The following is a 15883-nucleotide window of genomic DNA, read 5'->3' as shown; positions in this document are numbered from 1 at the left end:
GATTAAATGGGTGTGTGTGGGGTGGGGGAGCCTGGGGACTGGACAGGGGCTGCTTTGGTTGGGTCTGAGCCGTCCTGGTGTCCCATGTGCACTGTGGGCAAGGGTGCTCCAGCCTGAGTGGGCTGGAAGGGTTTCTCCAGTGCCTCCTGCATCCCCCGGCCTCTGGGGCTGCCGAGGATGGGGGCTGCTCCAGCCAAGATGGAGCACCCTCCTTGTGCAGTGGCCCCACTGAGCTCAAGAAAGCCACCTGCCTGTGGCAGGTGGTGGTCATAGGGGTGTGCTGCTCCAGCCCCTACCAGTTAATTGTTAACATCCGTAGTTTTAACTGTGCTAGTCTGCAAGTAAGTGAAACTAGATTCCAGCTGTGCATATGTCAGTGTTCAGTGAGGGCCTTGGTGTGAGCTGACACCTGGTCTGCTAGCATCTCAGGGAGGGGGTGCACAACCACCTGGCAAAGTGGAGTTGGAGGGCATCCCTGGAACAGAGGGGACTGAGAAGGTAGCACATGGGGAGCTTGTAGTGTGGAATGGATGGATGGAAGGAGCTGCTGGTGGTATACACAAATTATTAAATGGGAAGCTCCTTAGTACATTCTGACATTCAAAGATGAACCCTAATGCTTCTATAAAGTCTGCTTTTCACATCTTTGTGTGATGTCTCATGATAGAATTGCAAGAAGGGGTGACTACAATCTGGTGACTACAACCTTAAATGAGTAGTGCCATCTACTGGAAGTCTGCTTCTTTTTAAAGCAGTTGAGCCAAGAGAACTTCTAGCCTTTGGAACAGCTGGAGTCCTGGCGGTTATGTCATTAAATCCAATATGTGATTGTGTAGAAAAGTGAAGGTGATAAATTTTAGTCTTAGCACTTAAAAGAAATCAACCCTTAGAAGTGGAAGTCAAGAATAGGTAAATATAAGCACACATTTCAGGTAATGCTTCTATTGGATGCTTTGAAGAAGGATGAATAAACAAGTGGACAGTCTACTACATGTTCAACCTCTTAAATCCAGTATTCTCTCATTTGGCAACATCCGTGGTCCAGCATGACCACACATGTTGCAGGACCAGAGAGTCCCGGGGCCATAACAATGACCTGCAGCCTGGCCTGGGCCAGAGCTGGAGCCCCTACCAGCCCTTCTGCAGCATGGGAGGGTGCGGGGGGGTAGAACCTACGCTCAAGCACTGGGCTGGGGTCAGCCCTGCGAAGCCCCTGCACAAGGAGAGAGGAGAAGCCAGTGGGGCCCAGTGAGTGGCAAGCCAGCAGTGAGCACCGTGAGCTTTGGTGTCTGGGAAGCTGGTTGGGGAGCAGCAGGGCCAGGAAGCTGGCCAGGGAACCGCAGGCTGGGAGCCAGCCGGGGATGTGCGTGGTTAAGAAGCCACAGGCCAGGGAGCCTCTGCAGAGTCAGCTGAGGAGCTTCAGGGCCGGGCAGGGAGAGGAGGAGCCAGGGAGCCTTCTGGGAGCTGTGGGGATGGGAAGCCACCGGCCAGGGAGCCACTGGTGAGCCAGCTGGGGAGCCGCGAGGCGGGAGCAGACAAAGAGCAGCGGAGTTGGGGAGCCGGCAGGAAGTCTGGATAGTGGCTGGGGCTGGTGGCCAGGGTGGGAGCCCTGAGGGCATTGACCTCCTCTGGTCCAGCAAAATCCCGTGTCTGGGACTGCTCAGATCCTGAGAGTGCTGAACCAGAGAGGTGCAACCTGTATTTTGCCACTAGCAAAACAGCATGTGCGTGAAATCCAGCTACTTCTGTTTGACCTTAAATTGAATATTGTGTCCTCCTATTTATACAGCAGTTAACATCAGAACCAGAAAAAGGGTGCTCTTGTATCTTTGCATACTGGCTTAATCACATGGGGTGCATCTACACTTGCATTCATCTTTCAAAAGAGGCACGCAAATGAGGTAAATCAAAATGCAAATAAGATACAAATTTGCATATATGACCACTCATTTTCATATTATTTCAAAACAGCTTCTTTCGAAAGAAGATATTTTGAAATAAGAATATACAAATGAGTGTCAGGTATGCAAATTTGTGCCTCATTTGCATTTTTGATTTGCCTCATTGGCATACCTCTTTTGAAAGAGGAATGTTAGTGTAGACACACCCATAAGATGTTGTGACATCTTCCTCTTATCTCTGAGATTCTTCTTACTGTCTTTTTATTTCAGTCTCCATTTTGGATTCTCAATCTTCCTTCTGAAGAGATGGCAAGAGGGTTAATGAAAAGGACTGTATGTGCAAAGTAAGAGTTACAAGCCATAATGTGCAGCAGGGCAACATGTTAAGCTATTTTGTGGTAAATTGCATGGAGACTTTTTCCACTGTTGAAACTTAAAAAACACGTGTACATTTTTTGAAATGAAATATGATTGAGTAAAAAGAATCCATCGTCATTTTTTAGTTGTAAGTTTCTTTAGCAGCCTTCTTCTGTGTTCTTCATTGTAGAGCTTATTTCTTTACATTAACCTCCTGGCAGAGTTGTTCGGACGCTGTGGTTGACTCATCATGTTTTTTGAAGGGGAGAGAGGTGTTTAATCTGTTGGGTGTATTGTTTTTACATCTGTGATAAGTGACAGTACATACTGCAGTGATGGATAAAAGGTAAAACTGACTTTTTAAAAAAGAAGTGAGTAAAAAGTAGCTGCTCCCTGGCATCACTCGTCCACTCCTGTATGTTGAGTCCTCAGTTTGTAGAGCTGTTTCCAAGAGCCTTCCAGTGGCCTTAAGGAGAGGAAAGTGTTCCAGGGACCTAGTGTTCCCCTAGCAGAAGGGAGCAGACATGTACTTAGTTTTGGAGCCCCATGCACTACTATTAAACTGGTGTCCCTAAGCCCCACGGCTGCCCGGTGATGAGGGACAATGTTTTACTGATGTGATTTTTATAATCTTCAGCAACACATTAATGAAATTTTTAACCAAATTTTAAACAAACTAACACAGTACATTCAAAAACTAACAATATGTACCTGGGGTTGGGAAGTGCCTGTTAAATGGCTTCATTGTCACTTGAATGGCTCTGTCACAGGTTCCATGCTCTGCTAAGTTAACTAGATGCTTCCCAAAGGAAACAGAGCCACAGAACAGAGATCAGAAGAGGTGGGTCACTGGACATTAAAACCCAGTGATGCCTCAAATTTTCAGATGCCTTACACTACTGCCTGTCCCTCGTAAGGGTATGGACAGCCCTGGAGGGGAGGATGCAGCCCTGTATACTTTCCAAGTTGCAAAAGGCTGTGTCCATTATATTGAACATTTCAGACCATGCTCAATGGAAAGGAAAATGAAAAAGAAGCCATATGTCTTGTTGACTGTTGATGCATCATATATGCAGTTTCACCTATACTGTGCTGTGAATCTACTCGTGCAAATGAGTCTTTATATGGAAAAATTATAATTGTCTTTCCTGCGGATAAATTGTGCTCTACTTCAAACAGTAAGAAAGGAAACTGAAAGGTATGAGATTTTCAGCAAAATAGTCTTTTGAAATTCACCTAAGTGGCTGTGATTTCTTTTTTTTATAAAGGGTGCTTTCAACAATTGTATTTCTAATATTAAAGAAAAAAGAATAATTGAGGATATTCTTAGAATGAACCTGATATACCTGCTCATTGTGTTTTCTTTTCTCGCTCATTGTGCCTGCACATTAGTTTTAATATAAACTTGCTGATGGTTTTCCAGGTTGCTGGCAATTGAAGGTGTTTATTCTGAAACACTTTTAAGGCAAAATGACATCTACAATAAAAACAAACATTTCCAACAAATAACTAAATAAGTAAGATGTGGACCTAACGATTTTTTTATAAATATCCCTCTAACATTAAATCAAAATACAAAATTTAATATTGAGTTCTGCTTAATGTAGTTTATACCGACAGCATTTCTGTACCTTTTGCTCTTAATAATTTAAAATCTCACAGCAAACAGAAACACAGATGCTATGAGAAGAAATAGCAGACTGTTAAAGTGTTCTGTTTTCCCTGTAAAAGCAAAATACAAATGTAGTTTTAAACAACACTTTCAGTAACTGAATATATTAATAAAATAACTTATTCAGAGTGACCTTTGTTGTAGTTTAATAAAATATTGCTCATTTGCTTGTCTGTTTCAGCAAACTAGAACTTTTGTACTTACGAAGAATTTCCTTAAGATGTTAGATGCATAGCTTTGAACCCCTCGCCCTGGTTCAACACCCCTGCTCCTCCCACCCCAGGCATGTGGCTCCAGCTCATGCCCCTCCCCCCTTCCCCAGTTCAACCCCCCACCCATGCGCAGCTCTGGTTCACATCCTCCTGCCCTGGCTTATTACCCCCTTGCATGGCTCTGATTCAAACTCCTGCAGCCCCGGTTCAAACCCCCCACAGCTTGGCTCACCACCAGAGCAGAGCTCTGGCTCACCACCCCCACGCATGGCTCTAGCTCCACCCACTGCAGCCCTAATCCACCCCAAGCTTAACTCCCCCCATCCCTGTCCCACTGCTCCAGCCCACCGACAGGCTTAACTCTCCTCAACTGCCCATCTCCATGACTTACCTTTCAAAAGAAGCTCCAGGTGCTCCTGCTGCTTCCCTGGCTGCGGAATGTGCATTCTGCTGGGAAGAAAAGCTGCCTCCAAATTACACAAAATTCGAGTTACAAGAGGGTGCACGGGAACACAACCCTCACGTAAATTGAGGCACTCCTGTAATCTGAATGGGAGAAATGACAAAATATGGTATATTACTCAACTGTTTTAAAGGAAGAGTTAGGATAACGTGTCAGCTCTCATAGCTTCCAGGAGCACTTTTTCCTTAAAATTGGCAGCAAAGGAAATCCATAAAGTTATTAATGGTAATGCTAGTGATGTTTCCCAAAATAGCATGAGGCAGCATCTTAAAAATGAGAGGGTAGCTGGTCACATTATACTTTGGGCATTACAGTTCAGTACGGTAATACTTAAGGACAGGGAAATAATGCTTTGAAATAGATAAAGAATAGAACTTCAGCTTTAACACACTTTCTTGACTTCTTAAACATGAGCGAATTTTGTTTGGTGAATTGTGCCTGGTAACATGGTAGTAATCAATCCTGAAGTTGCTCACAGAAAGATTTTATTTTTTAAGCCTCCCATATCATAGGCAGTAAAGTTTGCATCTCCAGCACGAGATGCAAGAGAAAGAAAGCATCACTAAGACCCCCAATTAAAAAACAAAAGATCCTCCCCATGTGCTTAAGTGCTTTCTTGAATTGTGACCTCAGTATATACTCAGCAAGAAAATTCATTGTGAAATAGAGTGTTTCATAAAGCATCATTTTCTTCACTAATGGCAATTTATTAATCATGGAATTTGCAGGTCAGTATTTGAACTGTGGGGTCAGGGACAATCTGCAGAGGAGTTGTACTCATCTCTGAAGAGCTACCCCATAGAGAAGATGGTACGTGTATAAACATCTAGGTGGTTAATTTCACAGTCACCCAGGATAACATTGTAATTTGACCTAAGGGTTGTTTTCTTTATTTTAGGTTCCATATCTACAGTCAAACTCTACATATAAAATACATATTCATACATTTAACAAAACACTGACGCAAGAGGAGAAAATTAAAAGGATAGATGTAAGTATATTTACAAAAAAATCTTATTTTCAACTTTGTGTACTCATACAGGTACTATAGGGCTAATGCATTTACCCTTGGGCTGGGATTTTCAAAAGGACTTAAGGGAGTTAGGGCACATCTATAATTACAGGAAAATCAATGCTCCCGAGGTCAATCTTGTAGAGTATGGTTTAACACATATAGTGGGGCTGCACTAAGTCAAATGTTCAGGGTTTCTCTGTCAATCCAGTAAGAGAAGATGACAGGAAAGTTTTTCATGTCATCCGTCTGCTGTGGGTAGCAGGGAAAGTTGACCTAAGGTACATTGACTCCAGCTGCGCTTTTTTCATAGCTGGAGTTGCATATCTTAGGTCAACTTTCTCGCTTAGTGTGGACCTGCCCTTCATCTCTCTGATCTCCTCTGAAATTGAATTGGAGCTTTGGGTCTAACTCACTTAAAACTTTTTGAAAATCTACCATTAGTACTTTTCCTAGTAGATTTTCACTTCACATCTTTTTATGAAGAGAAAAAACCCTACATATGACTGTACCTACTTTACAGATGAGGAAACTGAGGCACAGAGGTGGTAAGGCCAAAAATGTGCAGACTTGGAAGGCTAAAATTGGGCAATGTATTTCTGGACAAAGCACATTGGGAAATCTGACTTCCTTCAGGTGCTTTCACTTTAGGCATTTGTGTTTGGAAAACTTCGACTGAAGTGGCTTTCCTAGTGTAATACAATGAGTTAGCTGCAGAGCTGGAAATAATCTTCAGATTCCTGGCCCTGTGCCTGCTCTGCTGGACCATGCTGTCTAGATGTAAATAGAATAGTGTTTTAGTCAAGAAGAAGAGTTGGTAAATTAAGGTTTATATTTGTATATTCCCATGGTCTTGTGGAGAAATAGTGACTACTGTACTTATGCAATACATTTTCTAGTCTTTATAACCGCATGCTTTATACATCTTGCTGAAATTTTCACTATTGATGATGATTGTCATTTTGTAGTGTTGGGTTGCAGTGAGGAAATTTTGGTCAAAACTCTTTCAGCTGCTTCTCACTTACAAGGGAGTTCGGTAGGGGGGATCCTAGCTCTCCTCTTATTGTGGCTAGATTATTTTTTAAGTGACTACAAGAAAAAAAGTCTTAATTTTGAAATTAGGCACTTGGTGTATCCATAGCCCCTGCTGAGAGCTCATATGTTTTGGCTTGACATGAAAAAAAGAGTTTTTTTAATTGGAAAATTCCGTATTTTGTACTCACAGTAGGTCTCTAGACGTAAGCGATGCTCACGTAATAATAAACATATGGCTCCTGAGGCATGCGCTATACCAAACCATTCATACTTTCTTTATACATCAGACAGAGGGTAGAGTGCAATTTCAATCTTTTTTTGTCCCCTTCCCATTTTTTTGGTATCTTTTAATGTCTTATTGACAGATAAATTTTGTTTTTACTATCCTGACTATTTAAAAATTTGCCCCAGGAAGTCTAGAATTTGTTTTTCCTGTTTGTACAGGCTCTGGAATTTCTGCCATTTGAAGGGAAAGTGAATTTAAAAAACCCAGAACATGTCTTCTGGATTCTGGAAGATTATGGAACAGACCCTAACAACATTCCAGAAGAACCTCTTAATTCATATGTTGGTAGATGGGTAAGTGGCAAACTACATTGTCTTACTAATTAGCATAATCAGAAGAGAGAGATTCTAGAATCCTTATTTAAACTTATGTTTAATTTATTTAAAAAATTAGGGAAATTTAAAGCTTAAAATATTGAAGTATGATAAATTCTCTGTTTTTTTTTTTCTTTTTTTTTTTTAAAGATGTGCTAGTTGTTTATACCAGCTTATGCAGCAGGAGTGGGTAACAGTTTCTTCTGACTCTTCCCACCTCTAAGGGGAATGAATTTTGTTGTGTGCACCAAGATGGATGTAATGTACATCACATCACTCTCATATCAGTGCACATAACAAAACTTGTGTTGGGGGATGAGCCAAGTAGTTTGGAGTGCAGAAGGTGGCTCAGGCTTGGGGCAGAGGGTTGGGTGCAGGAGTGTGAGGGCTCTGTTGGGGGATGTAAGCTCTTGGGGTGGGGCTGCGGATGAGAGACTCGGGACAGGATCTAAGGGTTAGGGTGCAAGGCTCTGTCTGGGGGTAAGGACTCTACAGAGGGGCTCAGGGCAGAAACTAAGGGTTTGGGTGCAAGGGCTCCATTCAAGGTTGGAGTTTGGGGAGGGGTGCATGGGCTCTCAGTTGCGGTTCAAGCAGGGGTTCAGGAGTTGGTGCGGGTGAAAGGGGGCCTAGGATCTCCAAGGAAGGGCCAAGGTGTGAGGTTGGGACTGGGCTGCCCCAGTCATGTGAAACTGCTCTGGCTGTGACAAGTGAGGGTCCAGGCTACCCGAGCTGGCCAGACTGCTTGATTATGGCACATGGGGGATGGTCTGGGGCCAGGCCACTCTGGCCTCAGCAGTGGGAGCTGGGGCCGGGCGCCGGTTGCCATTTAGCTGCACAGCTTACAGGGAACTATGATGTACAGTATGGTGTATAATAATTTTTGCAGGGGATACGCTCCAAGAATTTAGGTAAGTAGGCATGGGCTGTGCTGTAGTGGTGGGAGGGTGGGTTCTGTGATGGAGTTTGGGTGCAGGAGGGGGTTCTGAGTTGACGCCTGGGTGTGTGAGGGGACGCAGGGTATAGGAGTGAGTTTGGGTCCAGGAATGGGTTGTGCCCAGGGGCAGGGGGTTGGGGAGCGGAAAGAGGTGTGATTTGCCTACTCTGGCCCTGGCCTAGAGGCCCATAGGCGGCTCCCAGCCAGTGGCACAGTGGGGCACTCTGACAGACCATGGTGGCCCCACATTGTTTAACCTGCTGGCTGCTGTGGCAAAGTTCTCTTTATGCCCCTTGGAGCAGGGTGTGCATAGGCCAGTGGCTGTTGTCTGTGCCTGCACGCACCTTCCCAACGGCACCCATTGGCTGGTTTCTGGCAAATGGGAGCTGTGAGGATTAGGTATGTAATAGAGCCGAGGGGGCAGGGGGAGGGATGACATTTTGTAATGGGGAAGTGTAGTGTGATTGGCCTCCCTTCTCTCCCACCCCTGTGGTTTCCGCTGCCTCCCCAGCCCTCTGCTTCCTCTCCCGTGGCCTCTGCGACTGCTGTTGCCAAGCAAGCATGGTGACCAATCGGAATGGTGTCCCCACTGCCACAGTGCCTCCTGGTCCAATCAGAATATGCAGAGGCCCTGAGCCAGGTGACAGGGGCAGGCAGCGAGTTCCAAGCACGATAAGGCAGCCACGTTGGTTCACACAGCCTGTGTCACACTGGTGCCCAAGACACCCCACCCCCCTGGGATGCCGGTGTCGCCCGAGTGCAGCTTGCTGCCTGTGGGGTTGCAGGGCCACTGCCAGCCTGGTGCCATCACCTCCTGTCCAGCATGGTACAGCTCAGGGTCACTACCTCCCTTCTCTACAGTAGCACCAAATTCCATGATCACCAGGACAGCTAGAGTGATGCCTACAAGGTGGAGGTTCTAAGGCACCTAAGCCCCCAGGGTCCTCTGTTTGTGACATCCTGCTGAGCACCCTTCCTCCCCCACCCTTCAGGGCACCCCACAGAGGCCCCAGCACCATCTTCTTGAGCATCCCATCCCCTTCCTGAGCACCCTCTCTGCATCCCTGCCGGTGGAGCCTGAAGTGTGAAGCTTGCTCACCCCTACAATAGAGTATCTGTTTGCACAACTAAGCAATAAGCATCTGCTTCTCTGTTAGTGCCACTGGTTACCTGCAGGACCCACTCTGCCAAGTAAATCGGGAGGGGATGGCTCAGACTCTGTCCTTGCTTGCGCTGGGCTCAGCAGTGTCCTTCACTGCCACTCTGCATTTAAGAGGCTGAGCCAGCGTGCAGGTGTGCAGGCTGGCTCAGCTTCTGCCCCTGGCACGGGGATCAGGCTCTAGCCCCTCGCCCCCCCTGCAGCCCTGTATTTAACTAGTTACTTGGTTACATTTGTGCAGAGTTTCAGGGGTGGGATAGAATCTGGGACAGTCTGTATGCTGGCTCCACCTTTCAGATGCAGAGCAGCGGGGGCAGGGGTCATTAACCGAGCAACAGACATTTCGGTGGTTACTCAGTCCAGATTACTCGCTCTTTAACATCCCTAGTCAGGATAGTGCTGGGGGTGGTGGTAGCCTGTTCCCATCCCCACCGGCGTGGTCAGAGACACACTTGCCTCAAGAGCCGGCCATGGTGCTCCCGGAGCGGCATGGTCAGGGCTGCAGCAGGCCGGGAGTGTGCTGGATCATCAGATATTTCCTCTCTCCTGCCATGACCCTCTTGTCTGGGGCAGAGGAAAATGTTTGGTGGACCACATCTGGCCTGGGAGTCATATTTTGTCCACCCAATATCCAGGGTAGTGCAGTGATAGTGCGGAATTCTGGGAATCTGTTTTTGTGAGTAAGAAAAGGTGGATTAATTCACCAGTCCAAACAAAAGTGAAAATGTTAAGGTGTCTATGGAAGAGATTAGCCATGAGGGGCCCAATGAACAGAGGAGCTGTACACCTGACCATTGAGGAGTTCTCCAACATAGGGGCAAGTTTCTGTAAGACACAGTAGTGGTACACTAGTACTGCCGTGCCTCTCTGTGGTCCCAGTGTAAAGTCAGTGTGCGCCTAAAGGAGTGCAGTGGGACATGTGTGGCTGAAACTATTCCAAGCTCTCTGAAGAACTTCCCGAAACTTTTCTGGATCCAAATTAGGGTATCCCTGGGACTGTTCTAACCCGTCCTAAGGACTCAGAATTACCCTAGATGACATCTACATAGGTGTGATACAAAGAAAGGTAAAATTTTCCCACAGCCTGTTTCACATGGGTCCTATACCTGCAACTTGGCACCTCAGAAGCTATTGACTCAGCATAAATGAGAAGGTGATGTTTGTAGAGCAGAACATTGAAAGTGCTGGACTTTGACCCCATCTATACTGTTTAGGAAGTACTGCTATGTTTTTTAAATTGGATGGGACGTGTTATCTGAGCCATGTATAATAAACATGACTAACTTGTGTTCATATAGCTGTCTTTTTCACAGCATGGCTATGTTTCAGTCACATTGGCATATTGATATTCTGCCACACTACCAACCTAACCGTATTTCTGTCAGTGCATCTTGGGAAAATCTGAACTAATCTCTTGTACTGCTTCTGCAAATACAGTGTTCAAAGGTCAAGTTCACAGGTAGGACCAGCAGTACATGGAGAAATTAACTTTTGGATGTCTGAGTGCAAAGGTAACTAGAATGAAGGAAGACCAGCCAACCCGTTTACATAAACTTTGATGTCTGGTCAAGACCCTTAACCAAATATTAAGATCTATTTACCAAAAGGCAATTTTGACACCTAGGATTGCTAGTAAAAGTGATACCTGATTTGCTGGCAGTTACTAAGAGTATTGTCTACTTCTGTCAGCAATGTAGGAAGGTCCTTGAATTTCTGTAACTTTGTGAAAGGCCTAAAGTCATTGTTGTCCCATCTGTAATTTTTTTTACACAATATTTAAACATAGGAGAATCAAAACCAGGTTATGTAACTGTGTTGACCCATGGTGGCAGAAAGTGTTCCACAGTGGTTTGACCCTGCCTTTGTTAGTTCTGTCCAAATTGTATTAGAAATAGGAAAGTTGAAAGTCTCATTTAAAAGGTTGGCTACTTTTCAACAAGTTCTTGTTTGAAGACGGTTTGCTTTTAACAGCATTTAAATGTAGCATATGTGGCTGGAAAACAAGTGTATATGGGACCTTAAGACAGAGCTAAAATGGTTTGTGTGTGTATCCATGCAGTTTCTTACATTAATGTATTTGAATATTTTTAAGTTTAACTCTAATTCTGAATTTTATGGGAGTAACAGGATGCTTTGCGTCTATAGGGTATGTCTACATTGCATCTGAGAGCAAGTTTCCCACCCCATATCTATGGACTTTTGTTAGTGGTGCTCATGCAATGCGTTAAAATTAACTGTGTAAACATTGCAGCTGAGGCTGGAGTATGGCTTCTCATGTCCTCTCCAGGCTCATTCCCAGATGTAGTGCAGACAGATCCCTATGGGTCGGAAGCCTGGGTCATAGACTCATAGAATACTAGAACTGTAAGGAACCTTGAGAGGTCGTCAAGTCCATTCCCCTGCCCTCACCACAGGATTAAGCACCATCTAGATCATCCCTGAAAGATGTTTTGTCAGCTGACTCTTCTTCCTAATTGGGCACATTTGAACAGAGATCAGCTGATTCCCCTGTGAAAAGTAACAGAAAATGGAAGGAGGCAGGATGAGAGAATTTCAAAGGACTGCCAGAGAAAGCAGGCTTAGAAATGGCCTTTGGAGATACCTCGGGGCAGAGACTAGAGCCAGCAGAGTAACTGCTTAATGTTTTTGTTAATTTTATTTTTGGTTTTGACAGGGAGGGAAAGACCTGTCAGAAGGGCCTGCAGGATTGATGGGTTTTGAGTTTGGTTGGGGAGCCCTGAACAGGAAGGAGGAAGATTGAAGGTGGGGGCAGCCTGTGGAGTGAACATCTGCCACATGGGGTGCCCTCAAGGCAGCTGACACTCTTAACAGTTGCTAATTGCAATACAGTAGAACCCCAAGATTACGTTAACTGCAGTTGTGCAAATCTCAGGTTAACATGACTCTGAGTGGCGGAGAACTGGTGCCTGGCTCCAGGCTGCCCGCAGCTCAGGGGAGCTGGGAAACTGACCAGCGCAGAAGCACTGGTCAGTTTCCCTACTCCTGTAAGTGACAGGCAGCCCAGAGCCAGGCCCCAGCTCCCCACCACTCTCAGGAGTGGGGAAACTGACCAACACTGCTGCACTGGACAGTTTCCCCGGTCCTGTGAGTGGCAGCAGCCAAGAGCCTGACTCTCAGCTGTCGCCACTGACAGGAGCTGTCAGGAGCAGCAGCCTGACTCTCGACATCCCTGACAGGACCGGCAGCCTGACTCTTGGTTGCTGCCACTGACAGGAGCTGGGAAACTGACCAGAGCAACGCAACGTCCACATAAGTCGGGGGTCTACCATGTCCCTCTAATTGATAGCCTCAACTCTGAAATCTATCTTGATTTATTATTTCTCTGGGAATTTTACTAATAGGCTAACTCTGCAACAGAAAAGTCTCTGATTTCTATTTTTTCAGTGGATTCAACTCAGGTGGCATAATTTCAATGAAGAATGCCTGATTTTTCTGGTTGTGATGTAGTATAATTAAGGCTGTATATTAGTCTACTTATCAGTTACATGCAAGGACATCCCATTGACTCTTTCTGAATGTTTCTACAGATTGCAGATGGGCAAAGGGAGCTTATTGAATCATACAGTGTAAAGAGGAGGCATTTTATTGGGAATACAAGCATGGATGCTTGCTTGTCTTTCATCATGGCAAACCATGGGAGAGTAAAAGCGAATGATGTCGTGTTTGATCCATTTGTTGGAACAGGTATTTCTTTTTCTGTTGTTGGAAAAAAAAAATGGAAAATTGACTAGTGCTTGCTCTATGTATGTTATTTGTGTAAAAACTAAAATCTTTGGGGAGAGGCTTTTTCTTTGTTTGTACAGTGCTTAGCACAGTGAGGTCCTGGTTCATGACTGAGACTTCTGTCCATCACTAGATGCTGCCGCAGTAAGAATAATTATAAAATCAACTGCTTGGTTAGTTCCCAAAGTCCTGTAACAGAATTAGATGCAACTTCAGGAGGATAGATGTAACTTCAGTATCTTTTCAAGTCTTTATTTACCTTGGGTAACATTTTGAAAAGTCCCTTAGTCTCATTTTCTGAAGTTATTTAACTGCTTAGTAGCCAAAGTCACAATAACTTTCAGTAAATTGTATGAATTTAAAGTTATACTCCTAAGTTACTGTAAGAACTTTTAAGAATGTTATATGATCTTCAAGGTTGGAAATAATGAGGTCTTCCTTGTGTCTTAGGGAAATGTGGTGACAAACTTGTGTACTACTTTACTACTTTTTTTTTTTCCTTCTCCTCCCTGGCAAGTCAGTAGGGGGAGCTTTTATTCCATGTATTGGATCACTTTTCCTGCACCTTGTTTGATTTTGAAATGGAGAAACCTATGTTTCAGGATGTGCAGCAAGTCCTCTTCAAGAGATTGGGCATGGGCAGAAGCAGGTCCCACAGTTCTGGGACTGTAAGACGTCATTGTTTTCAGACATATTTTAGTTCAGGGTTTTGTAGTTAATGTGCAAGTAGGTTTTCTTCAGTCCACATTGTAATCTCTTCAGAAACTTGTCCGTTTTTCTCCCTGCCCCCATTTTCATAGATTTCTAATGCTTTTTAGAAAGTCAAGGAAATTTGTTTAGGTTTGTGTTCTGCTGCACTTGTCAGATTCATTTAATCACAATATATGTGTTTAAATAAAAACTAAAGCAGCATTGTAGAAGAATTAATCCTCTTAGGAAGTCAGACTTGAAGAGGGATGTAGGCAAGGCATGTAAGGTCAGACAGAATGGGAAGAATTCGTGTAATAATGGTGGAAGTAGAGAAATTGAAGACAATGCAGAACATACAACACTATCATCAAGTTTGTACTCCCTGTGATTTAGTTGTAAAATGTGACTGTTTGATATAGGCATGAAGTAAAACAAGAGACTTATTGAGTTCAGTTCATGTTCCCTAACACTTTTATTTAATCAAGAAAAAATGTATTAGGTGAGCACCATAGTCTTATATGCACTCTTTATAATACTGGGTGGTATATCATATTTAGGGAAAGGCTAGCTAAATTTGTTTTGACTCTCTGAAGGCGTGCCTGTCTATTCAAGGCATTACAGTCAAGAAGGAAAACAGGTGACTCCTAGGGTGAGTAATTTTGTTTTTCCCGAATCCAATTAACAAGGAAAAGTGGAGAACAATTATTTTTTCCTCATTTTTATTTAAATGGAATTTGTTTATAAATAAGATTTTTTTTAAAAAAAAGCTCTAAAATAGTATGTTTGGCATACATATTAAATGTGTGTTAAGAATGCGTAGATGGTGGTGGGTAGCATCATGAATGTAGCTGAATGTATGGCTGAAGAGAAAATGTTATAAGCACAACGACTCAGATTGTCAGTCCCTTACTGACATGGATCTGTTGACTCTCATGGTACAGTTACACTCACTAAAATGGGATCATCTGTATGCCTAACCACTCATCACTCTTGCAGGTTTAGAATCTGACCTGTAGTTGCAGTGTAAGGCCTCTGTGAAATAGACAAAGAAAACTACAAAAAACTGAGAATATTTTTACTGTTTTAAAATTTTGCTGTGGGTATCCTGAGGGATAAGTAGTAACAATAAAAAAAATCTATCAGAAGTGATTTTTGAACTGATACCCAAGTAATTTTTTCATGGTGATGAGAGGGGAGTGTCAGTGCTAAATAAAACAACTCCTTTGGTGTGGAGCCAATCCTCTGGGTGTTTACAGGGGTGATCAACATTAGAACTCCATCTTTTTTTAGAAACTGTTTTTCCACACCTTCAGATGTATCTCTGGAGTTGCAGGCAAACAGTTACCCTAGATTGTCTGTTACCTCGCTGTGAATTTAAATCCTCCATTGAACCCCAGATGTTTGTTTTGCTTGGTTGTCAAATCAGAAATACAGGACTGGAAGGGACTTTAAGTCATCAAGTGAAGCACCATGTACTGTAGCAGGAGCAAACAAATGTAGACCGTCCCTGATGGAAGGTTATCCAACCCACTTTTTAAAACCTCTAGAGGCTGCGGGAGAGGAGGAAGGAATCCACAACCTCCCTTGGAAGCCTGTTCCAGTGCTTTACTTAAAAATTTTGCTAATGACTAATTTCAATCTCCCTTACTGTAAATTATGCCCATTATTTCTTGTCCTACATTCAATAGACATAAGGAAGTATTGATTACAGTCCTCTTAACATATCAGAAGACTGTTATTAGACCCCCTTTCAGTCATCGTTTTAAAGACTAAACGTGCCCAGGTTTTTTGCTTTTCCTTATTGGTCAGATTGTCTAAATCTTCTGTCTTTTTTTTTTGCTTTCCTCTGTATTCTCACAGATTTGTCTATATCTTTCTTAGAGGTCAGTTTCTAGAATTGGACTTTGTAATTCATCTGGGGGCTCTTCAGTGCCAGAGTGGAACAAGCTCCTCCCATGTCTTCCACGGCACTTGTGTTAATAAATCCCAGAATGATATTGGCCCTCTTCCACAGCTGTGTTACACTGTAGTCTCATTTAGTTTGTGATTCATTAGAACCCCCAGATCCTTTTCAGTAATACTACCAATTCAGTTAGTCCCATTT

At 43.9% G+C, this 15883-nt stretch overlaps 1 protein-coding gene across 4 annotated transcripts in view; it reads left to right on the top strand.

Annotated features, from left to right (window-relative positions):
• The window catches only part of TRMT11 (tRNA methyltransferase 11), a 48999-nt gene that overhangs the window by 4183 nt on the left and 28933 nt on the right, over positions 1–15883 (top strand). For all 4 annotated transcript variants that reach the window (XR_012645046.1, XM_074990606.1, XM_074990604.1 and 1 more), the window contains exons 3-7: positions 2172–2245; positions 5334–5415; positions 5504–5596; positions 7097–7231; positions 12894–13050. Coding sequence is in view for 3 of the 4 variants with exons in the window: in XM_074990604.1 (XP_074846705.1) it covers positions 2172–2245; positions 5334–5415; positions 5504–5596; positions 7097–7231; positions 12894–13050 (541 nt within the window). In the remaining variant the exon portion in view is untranslated. The remainder of the gene's footprint in view (positions 1–2171; positions 2246–5333; positions 5416–5503; positions 5597–7096; positions 7232–12893; positions 13051–15883) is intronic.

This window comes from Carettochelys insculpta, chromosome 3 (genome assembly GCF_033958435.1).
Source record: "Carettochelys insculpta isolate YL-2023 chromosome 3, ASM3395843v1, whole genome shotgun sequence".
Classification (NCBI taxonomy): domain Eukaryota; kingdom Metazoa; phylum Chordata; order Testudines; family Carettochelyidae; genus Carettochelys; species Carettochelys insculpta.
The sequence above is the reverse complement of the archived record's forward strand: the minus strand, read 5'-3'. Positions and strand labels throughout refer to the sequence as shown.